This window comes from Branchiostoma floridae, unplaced genomic scaffold (genome assembly GCF_000003815.2).
Source record: "Branchiostoma floridae strain S238N-H82 unplaced genomic scaffold, Bfl_VNyyK Sc7u5tJ_1578, whole genome shotgun sequence".
NCBI classification, from domain to species: Eukaryota; Metazoa; Chordata; class Leptocardii; order Amphioxiformes; family Branchiostomatidae; genus Branchiostoma; species Branchiostoma floridae.
In genome coordinates, this window is record NW_023365773.1 from 216768 (window position 1) to 233572 (window position 16805).

Consider the following 16805-nt stretch of genomic DNA (forward strand, 5'->3'; position numbering starts at 1 on the left):
TCATGGCGACCTTGGCGATCCCACCGCGCTCTCACCGCGCTCTTCCAAATTTGAGGTCGCAGAGAGAGCGCCGCGAGAGCGCCGTCCTAGTGGAAAGGGGGTATAAGGCATGAGAAGCTCGGCCATTGCACAAGAGGCGGAGTATAAATGTTTAAGAAGTCTTGCGTCTTATTTTCACCACCACGGTATAAGATAGTATTAAACTGGCCAAGGAGTGCAGTCAGCCAAGAGATGTACATTTGCCATGTAGGTAGCCAAACACACTCCTAAGCCGGCTTCACTCCTCTGCCAGCTTTTGATACTATCTTATGCTACCGGAGGATCTGCTTGGAGATTACTCAAGAGACACACTTCTCAGCTGAGTACTGACTTCAGTGTCATCACAGACCTGCCCGAACTCACGGTTACTCACACAGACTTCTACAGTCATGACGTCAGGCCTGCAATTTTCGGACTCACATAATTGTGGGGACTTCTATTGTAACAACAAGGCAGCACCGACTTAACGACCTTGTCTCTAACAGACTTACTACTCTGTACTGGCTGTTATAGGGAGAATAGGTGTCAGTCCAAGGTTAATGTTACACCTCTGGAGGGGTGCACGTGGCACGGGTGTGAGCATCGTAGAGTTTTGAAAACATCCTCACCCTGAAAATTTTAAAATCTGTTATCATCGGAAACACTTTTTCCTGCATTTTCAGTAGTCTCTATCAGACTGACTAGTGACTACGCTGGCTATTATAACAAAAGCTGGACTTACACCTCTATTCATAACCGATAAAGGAGTCCGGCAAGGGTGTAATCTTAGCCCGACCCTTTTTAATATGTTTATTAATGACTTAGTTAATGACCTAGACGACACCGATGTTAAAAATTTTAAAATCTGTGATCATCAGAAACACTTTTTCCTGCATTTTCAGTAGTCTCTATCAGACTGACTACGCTGGCTATTATAAGAAGAAGAATTTCATGAGGGGAGTTTTGCTACCAGAGGAGTAGGTCGGCCGCGTAGGGGAAACATGATTCTAAGGCTGGGCTGACTCCCATGGCCAAATTCTTGCGATTTTTTGCCGAATTCTACTACATGTGTTGTGTATCCCCGTTCCCTTGCAGGAACCGAAGGCCTGGTGTTAAGGCTATTAGCGACCAACCAGGACCCGCCCTGTTACTATTAGAGTTAATAACAGTGCATGGAACAACTTCTTTTGTAGGTTTTACTTAAGGAAAGAGCACCGGTATACGACCTAAGCCTAAATAAATGACTTTGACAATGTGAGATTAAAGTGTTCAGAAATAGCGTATTCAAGTTCAAGGTGGCGAGCTTGCGCGTTACACTGGTTAGTTTGAGAAAGTAACGTAGCCACTTGAGATGTTTATGATGCTTATTTACTGTCTTTACTTCAAGAGGCATAATGATAGAGGTTGGCAAGACACTCGCGTAAGGAGACCCGAGGCAAAACTTTCTGCGTAAAAGACATGATGAGTAATTATTGAGTTACTTAATTTGACGGACTGAACGAACTGATGAAAGAACGAGTGAATTAGTGAGCGAGTGGATGGGTGAACAAATGAGTGGATAAATGACTGAATGGGTGAATATTAGCGCGCGAGTGAACGGATTGAAGTAGTCTCTACCAGACTCCGGGTCGCTGGAAAACCGTAGAAATGGAACAAATAGAGGAGTAAGCCGGCCAGAGGAGTATAGCCGGCTAGGGAACAGCGAACGATCCACGGATCCGGCTATAGTTCTTTGGCCGTCTTACTTCTCTATTTGTTCCATTTCTAAGGTTTTCCAGCGACCCGGAGTCTGGTAGAGACTAGGATTGAAGGCTGAATGAATGAATAAATGAATCTAGAATTTAATCAAATTGCTGTGCAAGAAGGCGTTAAGGGTGATGCCTGGTACCACTGCCCCTGGAGAGTTCGGAGACGTCCCAAAGTCTCCAACTGTCGTCTGAAACGGAAGGGGCAACTTCCTGTGGGTCTGACAGACGGTCGGACAGTTGGAATTTTATTCTAAGATGTCGTCTACAGAGTATATGTCTTCATATTGTCAAAGTCTTGATCCGAGACCTTGAACTGCTTTTATCCCTTCAAAACTGGTAAACATTGCAGCCTCGGAATTTCAAAATTGCTGACACTAGACTAATTCAATGTTATTTGAATTTTTCTTTGAGTTTAATACATACATGTACATGTACTATTAGACAAACAGACATATTCATAGGAGAAGTTTAGTTTTGAAATGTTTCAATCTATGCTCGATACGAAAGTTACTCTTTCAACTTGCCCAAGTTATTAAAACGTGCTTGAGTAATTTTGATATCAAGTAACTCATTTCCTGGATATCTAACCTATCTATGATTTACGTTAATTACATTGATCGTTGTAACACCTTACTTACTAACTTAGCTATAGTGTTCGCTTTTCGACTGTCGTCGCTTCTTTGTGTGTGGCCTAGTAGAAACTGTTTTGGCTCAAACAAAAGCCAGTAAAGCTGTAAATATTAAAACAACAATTTTTGTCATTCCCCACATAGTTAAAGCTTACCGTCCCATTAAACGCTATGGGAGTGACGAATATGTAGAATATTTCAGCAATATTTGCCGCACACTAAATCCATTGCTCAAAACAACCGGATAATACTTTAAGAAGAGAGATTTCAAGAAAAGACGTGACGGGATATTAAGATGTTACCTGTTGCTTCACCTGTGCTGTGGGGACGCCAACACACCTGGCGACGCTCAGGTGTCCTTGCCGTGTCAGACGTGCGGTACATCAAAGACTGGGTGTGTCCACAGGTGCGGCTACCTGTTGTATATCATAAGATTGTACTTTCTGTATATTCAACGTGTAAAGATTCAAGGAAAATTGTCGTGTTTTGTGGCATACCCTTATTCTTTCCATCGTTCTTTATTTGAACGCATTCTATCTGGCTTGTTTTTTACCTTCGCCAAGAAGGTTATATTTTGGGTAGAGTTTGTATGATTGTATGGTTTGTATGTATGTATGTATGTGTGTGGGTGGGTGTGGAAGACCAGCATAACTCGAGAACGCTTAGGTGGATTGTTTCATATTTGGTATGTAGGTAGGTCTTGATGAGACCTGGAAACGATTAGCTTTTGGGCCTCCTAGCGACTACATTCTTTCTTCAGGTAGGAAAAAAATGTTTCTATAAAGGGCTCCGTTTTGTCTCGACAGCCATCTCTACCTTCCTGCATCTCCTCGGAGAATAGTCGACAGTTGCAATGGTAAATAGAGGAAGGCGATTCCAGCAAGGAGGTTAACCTTCTTAATTCCAGTGAGAAGTAAGAAACGACGATTCTATTGTTCTCTTTGGCGCAAGGCACTAAAGCAAGGGTCAGACTGCAATAGAATGATGTTCTATCCGAGAAAAAATAGACCTGACTTCAGTTCAGCCTGCTACGGAACCTACCGTGTGATGATCTATGATTGATATTCGCGAGTTAACTAATCTCCAAGCAGATCCTACGGTGCCATATGATTGTACCAAAGCTGGCCAAGGAGTATAGCACAGAGGTCGAGCTTTTCCTACAAGCATACAACAGCAAAGAAACTCCAGGAGCTAAGGAAGCTTGCAGGATGCAGAGTACAGTGGAAAAGGATGAAGAAAGACTGAATGCAGCTATAGGACTTTCCAGACTATTGATGCAGAACCCAGTGACTGATGACGGAGTATAGCCGGCCAAAGGGAGTCAATAGGGCACCGGTAGCGTAACACCCCTATAGCTAGCCTAAGCCGGCTTCACTCCTCTGCCAGCTTTTGATACTATCTTATGCTACCGTAGGATCTGCTTGGAGATTAGCATTTTGCCTCTATCGGACGCTATCACTGGTACTCAGTGGTAGAGCTATTTGAGTCTTGTCTATATCTGGACATTATGAATCATTGAAAAGACAAACTATTCTGATGAGAATCGGAAGTATCTATTCCCAGTTTATTGCAAAAACAGCAGCCAGCATCCCTTCCTATGAGTCACAGTGTAAGTAGTATCTATTCCTTGCCTCTACCAGGCCTTCCTATTAAAGTGGTTACGGACTAGTACTGTAGAATTCGGGGAAAGCGGGGTGAATTATTGGGGGCAAAAAAAGTCAGCCCCCGTTAAAGTAAGGCTTGCATTTTCCCTTTGCGCTGGCAAATGTGGCCAAACTTCCATGGCAAATTACCCTGCTATTTGAGCAAATTTACTTCTTTTTTTTCAGCCCAGTGTAGTTAATCTATTCCTGTTCTCAATGAAGTACGAAGTCAACAATATTGGCCCCTATGAAATATCTAATTAAGGCTAGCAACAAATATCTACGTTTCTGAGTCAAGTGCTTAGTCGCTGTCAATGACTAATATTTGAAAGCAAGTTCTCTAGTATTCTTACCTCCTTTCCAGCACAAGTGGACGGGATCCCACGGAATACCCGACTTGTCGTCCGACGCACTTGTCCATCACTGGGGTATTTCTGTCAGCGATGACGTCACGATCCCGCTGAAATGTCAGCCATGACGGGCGTTGCCATGGAGATCAGACGACTGCTAGGACAGCATTTTTGGCCACTTCCTGGTGGAAACTGAGACTTCATTCTTCGGGATGGTCCAGTTCTTGGTTATTTACGTCATAGAGCCAAAACAAATCAATTGGCCGTTTGAAGACACCTTCAGATCATGTTAACTATAGTCTGCGGGACCTCCATTAATAAAAAATTGAAATTACCAATTGGAAAAAGTAAAAGAGAAGTATCTGCAATACATATTTTCCCTGTCCTTTAAATTAAATGGCTATCTTCATGACTAACTGCAAAAACTTGATAAATCAAAAATTGAAATCACCAAACAATTCGAAAAATTAAAAGACCAGTTTCTGCTAGACATTTTTCCTGTCATTCAAACTAAAGGGCTATCTTTATAACTAACTGCAAATGCTATTTTTAACCCTTAACTCCTTTAAACACCCCTAGATGGAGCTAAGAAATCTTGAAACTCACTGTTCTACCTTAAGGTACTGAGGAGTGGTGACTGAGCATATCTTAACTTAAAAACAAAATTATCAAATTTGTTTTGTTTTGTGTTAAAAGTCAGGCCTGGATAAAAAGAAGAAACACTTCTTGCCAGGTTTACATGCAGACATCCACTATGTTATCCTAAACATGATTCAAAACTGCTTTTGAAGCACCCCTCCCCAAATCAGTTTCATAAAGGTATCTTTACTTTCCTTGCTTACCAAGTTCTTCCAATACATTTGAATAAGAAACAAGAAATCCTTTCTATATAAAGTAATGCTTTATTCGTTAATAGTGACAAAAAGAATATAAAACAAGAAATAATTTCACCTCTATTAACCATCACACTCTGCTAGCTAGATCACTATGCTTCGAGATTTCAATTTTGTTCGACAAGTGTTCTGTACAGCGGATTATCAAAAAGAAGGAATGCAAGTAACAAATAAAACCAGTTAACATATGAGCAGTGTATTTGTTCCCTACATAATGGAAATATTATTACAGATATACAATGATTCTTATACAAATTGAATACTGGATACTGACTGAATACAAGGTTTCTCACAAGAAAAAAAAGTTCTTGTAAGTCTTTGTAACTTTATGTCTTGTGAAGTGACGTCATCAGACATTGTGTGACTCACTTTCTTTGTTCAAAAAATAAAAAACGTTTATGCGATTATGAAGCTGACAAAACTGAACAGTGAAGAGTATAACAAAAATGCAGCAATTCCAGATGATATCTTAGAATGTAAGAGTAACTTAAAATTCTCTCAAATGTAAACATAATGTTCTACAAACTTTCCAAAATATTTCAATGTGTATGAGGACACTTATGCAAGTTTATGTCCGCAATTTTTTTCACCTCGAAGCTCGTCTAAACAGAGAATGGAGTGTTCCTTTGAATTAGCACTCCCCCAAGAATAAGCGCTAGTGCTAGTGGAAGGCTGCAAAGGTGGCTAAAGGGGATATTATGAGAGTCACAAGAAAACATTTTGTTAACATTTGTCTTGCACAAGATACTATGAAATAAATACAGTTCTATGCTTATATACAATGTTTCATGCAAACGTGTTATCTTTTGTTTACTAATTTCTATTACTGTTTGTCTATTTAGACGATATTGAAGATAACTTTGGATTATTGAAGGTTACATTTCACAAGCAGGCATGCCTTAATCAATGTAGTATGTATCATATATGTAACTTTTTTTAAACATGGTGAAGATGATACACATGACAACGTTACATTATCTAACAATGCTGTTGAAGGAAGGTGTAGTTGACACTGAACAATATTTTGCTGAGGACACCATTTAACACAGCATTGTTGTTTCCTACATGCAACATTGTCAAAATTGCATGCAAGATAATATAGTTTTGGATTGAACATATGAAGTTGGATGAATTTTGCTATCTTTTAGGGTATGCTCATAGGGTACCAGTTGGTACATTTGTATTATGAGGGTTAAAGGCAACCTAAGCAATATTAGCCCAAGTCAGGGTTGTAGAACTTCAATTATCAAAGTCAATTTTGGGGGCACTTTTCTACATAATAAGATGAAGCAACTCTATTCCATTCCATACCAACATTCAAGGAGCAAGTATTTGGCACAGTCTTATTTCCCTGGATTACAATTAGGGAATCCTTGAGCAGCTTCTTTCTGTGCCGTTTTTAACCACTTAAAGTATGAAATAATGATGTAAATGTGGGAATAAAGTGTAGTACAGATTGCCTCATCCAGAGTTTTTCCACTTTTAACGCTCTAACATTGCTTAGGTTGCCTTTAAGGTTCCTTGTATTTGCTATTTGTTGTGCCAGTCACCGTACGCCCAGACAGAAGGCAAGGTCTGCAGGAGGCACGCTAGTCAGGAGTCCGCGTTTTCTCGCTCCTCGCTTGGCAAAGACTTCTTTAGATTCACCATTCACCTTCTTCTACCTGCTGCCTAACCCTTAGTAGACTGAAGGTTAATGTGGCGTTCTTAGGGTACCTGGTGGCATTAAGAGGGTTAAGGTTACTTGGGCCAAAAAATAAATACTCCAGCAACTAGATATCATCTTGCACTGGATATGATTTTCATGAGTCATATCCAGTTGCTGGAGTAATTGTTTTTTGACTTAGTATATAAACTGAAGGGTAATGTGGTGTTCTTAGGGTACCTGGTGGCATTAAGAGAGTTAAGGTTACTTGGGCCAAAAAACAGATACTCCAGCAACTGGATATGATTTTGCACTGGATATGATTTTCATAAGTCATATCCAGTTGCTTGAGTAATTGTTTTTTGACTTAGTATATAAACTGAAGGTTAATGTGGCATTCTTAGTGTACCCGGTGGCACTAAGAGAGTTAAGGTTACTTGGGCCCCAAAACAGATACTCCAGCAACTGGACATGATTTTGCAATATGATTTTCATTAGTTATAGAAATGGGAAGTCTTCATACAGATAAAGGCACTGTGAAGGCAGTGCCGGTAGCAGTCACCAACGAACAGCCGGTAGTGTCTAGGGCTTCGCTGACTTGCGGGTGCGGAAGGTAGGGTCCGGCCATTGAGGCAAATCATGAAGTTGAAGCCCAGAGCTGGACTCACTGGACAGACCAGCCGCATGGAAGCACAGTGTGACGACTATTGGACTGCTGCCTACCCCTGTGTCAGGGATCCCAGCAGCAGTGAAATAAAAAATGGATACTACTACTGTTACTACAGCATATCCAGTTGCTGGAGTACCTGCTTTTTGACACATCTTATTTCCTGGATGTCTATTCATCGACGTATCATTGTTAACGTTAATGTATTTGCTATTTGCTGTGCCAGTCCCCGTACGCCCAGACTGAGGGCGAGGTCTGCACAAGACACGCTAGTCAGGAGTCCGGGTTCTGTCGCTCCTCACTTGTCATTGGTTCCTCATCCGAGTCCACCACGCTGTGACAGGGGGCGCCGTTCAGTCGGAGCTGCGCGCCGGTTACCGTCGCCTCACGCATCACTTCCTCCTCCTCCGGGCTGGGGATCGAACTGATACGCTAAGGGGGAGGGAGGGTGAGGGATGAGTCAGTAACAATGGACCGATCCTGATCAAATGCTAATCTCCAAGCAGATTCCTCCGTGGCATGACAGTAACAGAAGCTGGGGAAGGACTTTAGCCGGCAGAGGAGTTAATTGGCCAATTTACTCCTCTGCTGGCTAAACTCCTTCCCAAGCTTCTGTTACTGTCTTATGCTATGGAGGAATCTGCTTGGAGATTAATCGAATGCCATATCAAACATATAGCACCAGGTGGAACCCCCTATTCTATTTCGAACTCCTCCGTCAAAAACAGCCCCAGTGGGACAGAAATGGCCAAATGAAAAATGCTATGCTATTCTTTGCTGAAGACTTTCTCCTCCTTGGGGCTGGGGATCGATCAGATACACTATGGGGGAGGGAGGAGTGGTAAGGGAGGAGTCAGTAAGGATTGAGGGTGGGTGGTGCAAAAATCCATGGTGTTCATAGTACAATGGTAAACTTTCTTCCAACACAAACATATAGACGGTTCAAGTTTTCAACAACCACTGTTGCCTTCTTCAGGAATTGTACTATGATTACTGCAACACACATGAACAGTCAGAGGTGCTTTTTATTTCTGTGCTTTTCTTTGAACTGCAAATAATAGATAATCATTGTTCTGTATGAAAATAGAATACGACAGTATGTTTGTTTTAGATATGTAGAAAACTGTCTACTGTTACAAACTTCTAACCTTCTTCCACTCGTGACGTAACAAATAAAGAATTTTCAATCACTTGTTCTTTTTCTAACCAAACGCATATCCCCTGTAGGCGTTAAACTTTGCTAAATTCATCTTCCTTCAACCACATTTGATGTTATCTATAACTAATGTTAATTATCATATAGCCAGGGGACGTGGGCCAATCAGAAGGCCCCATTTCATGCTGGTTATGACGCCGTAACAGCCATGCATTAAATTTTTGATTATCACATATGTGATAATGACTTTTGAAAGTTTAAACCAATCAGGAGGACAGACAAAGATGACGCTGGCCAATCAGAATGAGATATCCAGGAATCGTCCATCTGCCAAGATAGGGGAATAAGTACAGGCATGGCAGGGGGGATGGCTCCCTCTATTAACATCGGTAGTGCGTGTTTCTTTGTTCAAAGAAAACATTTGCCGTCTTAAAACAACATTGAATTACCTATAATATTTAAGACAATAAAATCTATTACAAGTCATGTCCAATTTAAACTGCAAATGGAAAATAAAATTATTTGCACCCCCGCCCATTCAAGTTCAGACGACAATAACACCACGGTCCGCCATTGAGTAGCGGTCATGGCGCTGGAGGACCAAAATGCTACCTTTCTTCGGAGAAGACGTGTCTGAGTTCGTAGTGAACGAGATTCTCAAGAGCTGTGAAGCACAGGGATCCCGGAATACCCCAGGAAAGCCGGCAGAGATTTAGCGCCTGATGCGAACGAACGACAAACTGGAGAATGGGCGAGTGGAGAAATACGGAGCGTGCAACAGTTTGTAACATAATGAATCGACTTTGTTCTTATTTTAAGCCTTGGAACAGAAATACATTTCACGTACAAGTTTTATGTTGTTCAAATTCACTGTTCAAATGTATGTACTGAATAAAAGATGTATGTTTTAGAAATGAATTTGTCGCTCCCACTCATCTGGAAACTCTACTCTACTCTAATCTACTCTTAAATGGGTCAGTGTGGGTAGGCTATATGATAATAGGGTTAATGACCCACCTGTTCCTCGGTACATATGGTGTCATATGAGTCTTCGCTCACTCGGTGGTTTTATTCGGTGGTTATAGCAAAGGACCAGGCGTTATGACACCATATACACCTCGGGGCGGGTCATTAACCCTTAATTATCACCCCTTTAAGCACAGGCTGTTCATCACATAGGTAAAACAAACAAACAAACAAACAAACGAACGAACAAACAAACTCACCCTCCTGTCACCAGCTGAGCATGTAGGAGGGGCGTGCATGTGGTACTCTGGACACTCCACCTTCAGGGGCTGACCTGGAGAGGGGGGGCACAGGAAACAGTTTAACAGGGCTGCACTAAATGAGGTTTGGCATGCAGATGAAGAAGAAATTTATTAGCCTGGAGTGCAACCTTGTTCGTGGGGTAGCAACCTTCGTGGACCAAAGAGAACAAGGCTGGAAATTTATCACATTGTACAGACGATATGATGAGATGAGAGCTTTATTTGGTTTTCGCAGTTAAAACAAAAAACTGAAATTTCAAACCAAATTACATAGTGGACGTACGTTCGCCCGAAGAGTTTCATCATAAAAGTTTTATCGATAAAAGATTCATCTTAAAATAGAGTTATGTATAATACAAGAGAGTTCCAGTCTGACAGAAAACAAACAGACACTTGTCACAAAATGGATGTCTACAGAGTCTTGTTGTATAAGGATGTCGCCTGGTATAGAAAAGATTTTCTTAGTCTCTCAGTTGGACAAGCTGGCAGTGTGAGGTGGTTATATATACATGTCTGTACACATGTAACACCATCTAGATCCAACCTGTTTTTAAGTAGTGCAATGCGACAAAATCATTGTCGCACAATGCCACCCCTATATTTTCCACATGGTACATGCCACAGCATCTAGATGCACGTGAGTTTGGACTGTCCCACCTGTTTTTAGGTAGTGCATGGTGAAGTATCCCCTCATGGTGCCGGTGGGTGTGTTAAAGGTGGTGCAGCTTGTCCACTCGTACGTCGTGCCTGGTCTCAGGATGGGAAACTCACCTAAACAAACAAACAAAGAAACAAAGAAACAAACAATTAGAAAAGCAAAACACCAAGGAAGTGCATTCCACTACATCCTAGTGTGAAGAAAGTGATTTGAAACTTGTTATATTTTTTGTGGGGAATCCGATTTAATTTCGAAGTAAAGGGATTTTTGCAGTGTAGTAATATAATGGAAACACAAATTTGTGATACAGTAAAAGCCGCTTAATTGCACGGACTATTTGCCAGGCGAATTTGGTGCAATTATCTGGCTGGTGCAATTATGCGAAGTTATCTAGCTGGACCGCACCGGTTTGGGATTTTGTGATTCCGTGCAGTTAACAGAAGTGTGCGTTAATCTGATGTGCAATTAACTGGCTTCCACTGTATTATGATTTTGCAATGGAAATTTCATCACAAAAATGAAACAACCTAACATATTCTAAAATTGATGGAAGAATGAAAAGTCCCGCAGATACAGAAACACTGCCGATTACAGCCACGCGGACCGCTGATCTACAGTCCGGCACGCATTTGGCCATACAGCGGCCGTATCGTCACCCTAGGCCGGATTTAAAACCAGAGCTCTTTATTTTCAAAACAAAACTGCCTTACCGCCGACAAACGAGGTCATATATGGTTAACAGACGACACCACATTACAGTACTGTATTATGTGAATAAAGATCAATGGGTACTAAAACCATGTGTAACTTATTGCGTGTGGTCAATTAATCAGCATTTTCTCTACAGTGGCCACCTCTCTATAGTGGCCAATTTTGACCAGTCCCTTCAGTGGCCGCTATAGACAGGTTTGACTCTACTGAGTATATGCTACAACAATGGGTTCAAAATGTGTAATTCCGTATCTTTGAATGGGTAAGAATCTTTACACACTTTAACACTTCATCTATCTTCAAGTCCGACAATATCTAACTCAACAAACAATAGTTTACATTGATATTGCCCCACAAAGCTTCAGTGGATTTCAAAACACCAGTGAAAGGTTTCCAGCTTGCTGTCAAACGTACCTGCCTTACAGCTATCCCACCTATGTTCCTCCTTCTTTTGTTTACCTTTGCAAAATATGCAGGTGTCAAGACCTCCCCACTTAAGAATGCGTGGCATTCTTGGAGGAACACAATAAACGTCCTTTGTGAAAAACAAGTCTTCCTTCCTTGGGACTAAGTGTTTTGGTGAGTGACAGATAAGAGCTGAGCTGGGAAAAAAGCCTTTTCAGTTTTGCTGATTTTTCACTTCAGATATTGATGCTTGGAATGTCAGGCTGTGAATTTGCACAGAAATGTTTGAAATTTGCAGAACAACATGTAAAACATGTGAAATTTTGTGTGAATAATACAAATTTTTGCTAGCAACATTTTGTTACTATTTGGGAGTGAAGAAGAGGGTAAGGCTCTGTCCATACTTGTGCATTTATTCAAGTGCAGATGAGTTGCGTATTGATTTTGGGGGGGCTTAGCTAAAGTTTGCATGAAGCTATTTTGTTACTTTGACCAAAGACATTATATATTCTTTAATTTGACCCACTGTTGTGCAGCCCCAAAGTACTTAAACTTTACCTAAGCCAAAATAATTCAAATGCACAGCTCATACAGACCTTAATATATGCACAAAGGTGAACGGAGCCTGAGGCTTTGTTCTACTATATGAGGCCAAAACAAATCTATTTTATGGGTCTCAGATTTATTCGCCCATTTAAAGTAAAAAGATGATCAGTCATCTCACATAATACTACAAACTGCACAGAAATCATTACAGAGTTTCAGGAACTGATGAGAGCAAATCTGGACAGCAATTCTAACTAACAATCAAACAAACAAACAAACAAACAAACAAACAACCGTACCTACGACACCCGGCCCCTCCACCTGATCGACCCAGCCATCAGCATTGGTGATGAGCCAGTACCTCCTGTCCAGCTGACACGCTTCTGTGGGGGCAGGCACTGGTCAGTAATACTTATGGTACAGGGATTGGTCAGTAATAGTCAGTAATACTCACAGGGGTGAGGGGTACAGGGACTGGTCAGTAGTACTCACAGGCAAGGGGGGGTACAGGGACTGGTCAGTGATACTCACGGGGGTGAGGGGCACAAGAACTGGTCAGTATTAAAGTATCATAGGGAATGGGGTGTTGGAAGCAGGCTGAATAAAAATTCTAAGTGGAATCTATGTGACTCCACTACCCACCCCAAAAAGTCTAGGGTTGGCAGGTTTTTCTAGGGTAGGAAGGGAAACAGGAAACACAACATTTTTTTTCTAGGCCTTACATATTTTTTGTTGGGGGGGGGGGACTGCCCGTTGTCATATATACTAATGCCACTGAGTATGGTGTGGTTATCCTCAAACACATGACTTCTGGCTGTCCCAAAATAACCAAAAAAAAACTATATGTAAACTTAAAACAACACAACAAAAACATCTGCTTACCCTCTGGTGAAACGCTCTTGTCCATGGACATCCTGTGGACAGATGAACACAACACACATTTCAGTCCAGCGCTAACGTCAACAGCAAGTTTTCAAATTGCTAGCAAGATTCTGATCCCCGAGCAGCTTTCTTCAGTACTCAGATCTTATATCCTTGGTAGAATGAATTCAATAAGAGGTTGCAATGGACTTAAATCTGACCATATTGACTCCTTAAAACTCTGTGTACCAAGTTGCAGACTTTCAGACTATTTTGATGTTTACATGTAACTTTCAATTCAGCATTATGCTCTGACATCCGAGGATTCAAACTGTAGAGGCATTGAACTTAAGTTAGGGGTGCTGCCCATCTATGTTTCTAAACAAAAGGTCTTTGGCACAGGTAGTAGTGAAATCCCATACACTTTCCCATACTCAACCCCTTCTTCGCCTATTGAGTCAGTGAAGTCAAGCTTGCCGAAGCTTGATGTTTCTGACTTAGGGAGAAGAGATGCTGCTACAGTTATCGCTATGGGGCATTCTTCATCTTCATGATGTCAACATTAGGCCCTACGAACCTGATTAAAAAAACAAAAAAACGCTGAGTGCTAGGTAGAGAGAATACTATGAACCCTCTGCCTTCTGAATGGAAGTAAGAAGCCTTGATGGAAGGCAGGTCGACACTACATAATCAAACTCCCACCTTATTCTGTAAGTGAAGAAGTAGTGTGGGGGGTTGACTGTGCTGAGTTCTGGGCAGAACGACGTTCCCACGGTAACGGTGACGTTATTGGTGACGGCTATGCAGTCAGGATCCCGCAGGTACCTGCGAATGATGTACAAAAATGGAATCTGAAATCTTTCGGTACCCAACTTTAACTTTGGCTTTATTCAGATTGTAAACAGTACAATACACGTGAGTCACACAGCGATTTTTGGCGATGTGACCCACGTTGTAACACATATATAGACATAGCAGTTATACACTGAAAACATTAAATACAATCAATCAATCAATAAATACAGTCTAAAATAGCAAATACTATGTATTACTAAGATACTCATGAAGATACTCATATTTGTCATGCAGTCCAACTGGAAAACTCTCAGGCTCGGCACAAGTATGCAAGAGAGACTTATACATGTAATAAGGACTTTATGAATATAACTGTATCTCTCTTACAAAGTCCTTATATAGTCTATATACACAATTTTTACATACATGGTACAACAATTTTATTGGAGTCATACATTTCTACACTAACCCTCAAAATTTACAGTCGACTGGCGTGGACGACTCTTTCAGACAAGTATAACATACAACCGCACCGACCAACTTCCAACCAAGGTCTGGTCAAGGTCGGGAGACTGGACATCATCTGGATCAGTCCATTCGGCATAAGGGGTGTTCAGGATGACAACAGGGACCACTTACTTGTATATTCTCTCCTGTATGATGGGGTAGTCACCCTGCACCACCCTCTGTACATGTGTAGTGAACCAGTCCGTGAAGTTGTTTCCTAATAAGGTAAAAAAACATGTTTCCTGTAAGTGAAAACAACAATGCTAAACTTTATTCCAACACAAATGTAAACACGGATCAAATTCTTAACGACCACTGTCGCTTTCTTCAGGATCAACACTGATGACCAATCATTTCAGAACGTAAACTCGCGAGAGTTAAAGACACGTGATCTTATTATCATGTGATCTTATGGATACATGATGTCAGCAATTGGTCAGATGTGCCAGGAACAGGGTTGTAGCCAGCCTGAAATCATTTTCAGTCCCCTTGATTTCGAATGGGACTCCTATCGAGCACCGAAGGCATGGCGCGCGTTATTTCTAGGGGGTCTAGGTCCCAGAAAATTTGTAAATCAAGGCCCTCGGAAACACTATTTCCTGCATTTTGAGGTGCAAATTTTGCTTGTAGACTAAGCTGTTCAATGGCATCTGTTTTGGTGAAGAAGAACACATGGGTTTCAGTTTTTTTATATCGTTACATATCAATTTTGTCTGTCCCAGGGGACGGAATGGGGAAAACTTTTTTCAGTCCCCAGATGCAAAATTCCTTCAAAGGACTGAAGGACAGGTGCTGGCTACAACCCTGGCCAGGAAGTTTATCATAATATCCACCATTTCTGTTCAGTGATGGCTGGAGTGATCTGATGTATATGGTCTCCTTTATTAATTGGGCCTGTACAGTGACTTATGATTTGTTACTCCATTAAAATTCATTTCTCTATCTTGCAGCATCTTGATTGGGAAAATCTGGGAGAAAGGACAATGAAAAGGCCACCATAAATTTAAATATACTGAAGCAGGGCTCTAGCCAGCATCCAATTTTCCGTCAATTGACGGAAATTTTCTGCGTGTGACGGAAATTTTTTTAAACCAATCCATCAACCTTGACGGACAAAAATTCTTGGTGGAAGCTACAGGCGGCTTGGGGACGCTGTCCACGGCTGTAAAAGCCACACACTGTTTGTTTTGCTATTGTTATGATTGTTGACAATGTGTGTCGGCGCCCTTTCGCATACGATAATCTCATTAAAACCCGTTTTTCAAGGTCTCAGTTCAGTCCTTCTAATTCATTTTCGCGGTTTTCGCGACGATTGTAATTGGCTGACGGAAAAAAATTTCGAGCTGGCTAAAGCCCTGGGCTGGAGTGATCTAATGTTTATGGTCTCCTTTATAAATTGGGCCTGTACTGTGACTTGTGATTTGTTATTTCTTTAAAGTTCATTTCTCTGTTTTGCACTTCAGGAAAAGGGCAATGAAAAGGCCACCATAAAAATACCGAAGCATCTGTCTAAGGATGGACAAGGCAGAAGGAAAAGTGTTCTAGAAACTGCGAAGAGATCACCCTTAAGTGGCCAGTTCTGTCCTTTTTCTGTGCTGTGACATATGAATTTCTATTTTTTTTTTTTTAAATTGGAAAGTTCATTTCTCAGTGTCTTGCAGCATATTGATTTGGAAAATTTGGGGAGAGATCTAGAGAAGATATAAAGGCCACCATAAAAATACTGAAGGCATCTGTCTGAGGAGGGACAAGGTAAAGTGTCTCCTGCACTCACCGGAAACAAATTGGTCGATGGATGCAGGGCCCATCACAACATGATCCTACAGAAAAACAAACAAACAAACAAACATGTTTAGTCTTCTGTTGGACAGTATGGGTACTCATTGGTATACAGCATAAGGGGTAGCTGTGAACATAACGTAATAAAAATCAAGAAAAAGACATGCTAGAAATAAAGCTAGTTTTACACACTGCCAATTAGAAATGACATTTTTCGTTTTTGAGTTGTTATTTAAGAGAACTATTGGCAATTGGAACAAGAACTGAACTAAAAACTTTTTGCAAATACTGTATGGGGTATTAGAATTCAATACAGGAAGGCACTGTAGTATTCTCTGTTCAAACCAGGAAGTTATAACCTTGGTTGAAAAAAGGAGTTGAAAGCAGCACAGTTAAAAGCCTGCAGCAGGCTTATTAACATAATTTATCCAATTTTTTGTTATTCACTTGAAAAATCCATGTTTCAATTCAGCTGTTTCAAATTAAGGTAGCTAAATACAAAAGTGTAGAATACTTTTCTTTGTTC

The 16805-nt window shown here is 41.1% G+C and overlaps 1 protein-coding gene and 1 long non-coding RNA gene across 2 annotated transcripts; both read right to left on the reverse strand.

Moving 5' to 3' along the window:
• Nucleotides 1-7791: 7791 nt before the first annotated feature.
• Nucleotides 7792-13142, reverse strand: LOC118408365 (F-box only protein 3-like). The gene is made up of 5 exons (XM_035809129.1): nucleotides 13139-13142; nucleotides 12637-12735; nucleotides 10675-10788; nucleotides 9976-10049; nucleotides 7792-8025 (listed from the first exon to the last, which is right to left on the reverse strand). Exons 1-5 carry the CDS (start codon nucleotides 13140-13142, stop codon nucleotides 7867-7869), a joined length of 450 nt encoding a protein of 149 aa, XP_035665022.1. The 3' UTR covers nucleotides 7792-7866.
• Nucleotides 13143-13219: 77 nt separating this feature from the next.
• LOC118408357 lies at nucleotides 13220-14730 on the reverse strand. The gene is made up of 3 exons (XR_004830288.1): nucleotides 14633-14730; nucleotides 13901-14023; nucleotides 13220-13251 (listed from the first exon to the last, which is right to left on the reverse strand). It is a non-coding gene; the product is annotated as an uncharacterized LOC118408357 (long non-coding RNA).
• Nucleotides 14731-16805: the final 2075 nt, after the last annotated feature.